Source organism: Limulus polyphemus, unplaced genomic scaffold, assembly GCF_000517525.1.
Source record: "Limulus polyphemus unplaced genomic scaffold, Limulus_polyphemus-2.1.2 Scaffold11273, whole genome shotgun sequence".
Taxonomy (NCBI): Eukaryota; Metazoa; Arthropoda; class Merostomata; order Xiphosura; family Limulidae; genus Limulus; species Limulus polyphemus.
Window position 1 is genome coordinate 8,321 of NW_013676883.1, and position 2,425 is coordinate 10,745.

Genomic DNA, 2,425 nt, shown 5'->3' on the forward strand with positions numbered 1-2,425 from the left:
AAATGAAAAACTACCCCAATATATTTTAAAGAACCTGGTTAGTTCTGTAAAGTGCAGGTCTGTTCTGAATAATAGGGTTGCAGCCCTAAATCCAATGTTGGTTACTATCGAGTGTCACTTTCATATTTTCTGTGGTCTGTTGGTGTGTAGTGACAAAAAGTCATGATATCTAATCAAAAACACCTTAGCTGCTACGTATTGTTTTTACCCATCATCATGGCCAATGTTAAAAAAAAGACACAGCCTAATTAACGAATATTTGCTGTAATTTGTTTTATCAGTCCTGTTTACCAGTTTGGTCGCACACTAAATCCTTTTTGGCCACACCTTTTTATCGCACCTAACTTGTTTTTGATTAGATATTACTATTAGAAATATTAACTGAAATAATCTTTAGATATTGGTTGTTTTATTTTCCCATCTATACAATTACAAGTATTTTGATTAGAAATTATGTCTGAAGTATAGATAGATTTATGTTAGAAACACGTGAGGTTTTATGATTATGGAAGAAACAGCAAAAAATGTTCTGAACCTTAAGAAATTATTTCAATGATTTTTAAACTTTGGTAATAAATATACTAGGTAGAGAAATGTATATTAGAATTTCAATGAAAAACATTTAGTCATTTCAATATAGTTTGTTGATTAAAAATAAATTGTTGAACTTCTGCAAATATTTGGAAAGAAAGATTTTTCAGTAAGATTGACTTTAAAACAGTAACAGTGCTTAAAAACACCCAGACACGAGTTACTGTTTCATGTTTTGGTAAACTGTGTGGACCTAAGTAACAAATAACTTGTATTTTTATGATCTTTAGTCAGTTCAAGTTTTTGGTCATTATTTTGTAGTTCTACATCAAGAATAATCTGTCTATTATTATCTTTAACAATGTTTTACATCTAACAATAATCTAACTACTGTTATCTTTAACAATGTTCTACATCTAACAATAATCTGTCTACTGTTATCTTTAACAATGTTCTACATCTAACATTAGTCATTCATCATTAGCTTTAGTCACTTATCAGAGTAGGGGTCTATGAAATTATAAGGCATTCCTCTTCCCCACCCAGGAGAAGGATGTAGCTAGCAACCATTTATACAGTCCTGGAATATGTTAGGTGTTTAAGTTATAAATATCTATGTACAGTCCTAACTGGTACATATTTATAACTTAAACACCTCTACGTACAGTCCTAACTGGTACATATTTATAACTTAAACACCTCTATGTACAGTCCTAACTGGTACATATTTATAACTTAAACACCTCTACGTACAGTCCTAACTGGTACATATATATAACTTAAACACCTCTACGTACAGTCCTAACTGGTACATATTTATAACTTAAACACCTCTATGTACAGTCCTAACTGGTACATATTATAACTTAAACACCTCTATGTACAGTCCTAACTGGTACATATTTATAACTTAAACACCTCTATGTACAGTCCTAGCTGGTACATATTTATAACTTAAACACCTCTATGTACAGTCCTAGCTGGTACATATTTATAACTTAAACACCTCTATGTACAGTCCTAACTGGTTCATATATATAACTTAAACTAGTAGTAAATGTATTAGAACAATCATTTCTCACCTAAGATCTCTCTGTTTTTAGAACTAGAATTTATAGCATTTAAGGTTAGGAGTTCATCATCTGGAAGTCTTTCCTTTTGCTGCTGTGTGTTCTTCGATTCTCTGGTTTGTTTCTCTAAATGCGAGCCACAAGAGTCTACAGCTGGATGTTGGGCACTGACTGCTGATGTGAGAACATTCTGTCCGGCAACATTGACTGTTGGTGCTGTTAAATATATGTTAGTTCCAGGTTTGTCTTGACTAGTAACTGTAGCTTCTTCTCCACTGATTCGGGAGGAAGGCTGGCCTGCAGATTTTCCATTCATATAAATTCTTGGAGTTGAAGAGTAAACAACAGGAGAATTTTTACGAGGTGGAGTGGAGTTAAGGTGTGTGGCAAGTCCATAAGGATGACTGAAAGGTATTTCAGATACTCTGTGATTAGAAGCATCATCAATACTCTCATGACTAAGCTGTTGTTCATTGGTTTTTATATTACCTTCATGTTCCAGGCCCTGAATATTACCCTCGTAATTAGGGCTTACTTTTCTCAGCCTTGATTTTCCATAGAATGAACACTTGGATCTGATGAATGGTGAGCTATCTAGCAGAAGTGGTTTAGAGGTCTCACTATCTAGTTCAATCCCTGAAACCAGCCATTCATCTAAGAAAAAAAAACACATACATCACACCATTCTGTACCTGGTTTTAATTCTCAAGAATGATCACAAATCTGTTTCACCTACCAATTTAAAACTTTTATGTGGCTAAGTCAAATCAACTTAAAGAGGAGTTATCTAATTTGGGCTGAAAATACTATATGTATATATATAT

General features: G+C 33.2%; 1 protein-coding gene across 1 annotated transcript in view; it reads right to left on the reverse strand.

The window, feature by feature from the left end:
* The window catches only part of LOC111083798, an 11,062-nt gene that overhangs the window by 6,444 nt on the left and 2,193 nt on the right, over positions 1–2,425 (reverse strand). Inside the window, exon 2 of the mRNA XM_022380493.1 lies at positions 1,614–2,255. Coding sequence (XP_022236201.1) covers positions 1,614–2,255 — 642 coding nt within the window. The remainder of the gene's footprint in view (positions 1–1,613; positions 2,256–2,425) is intronic.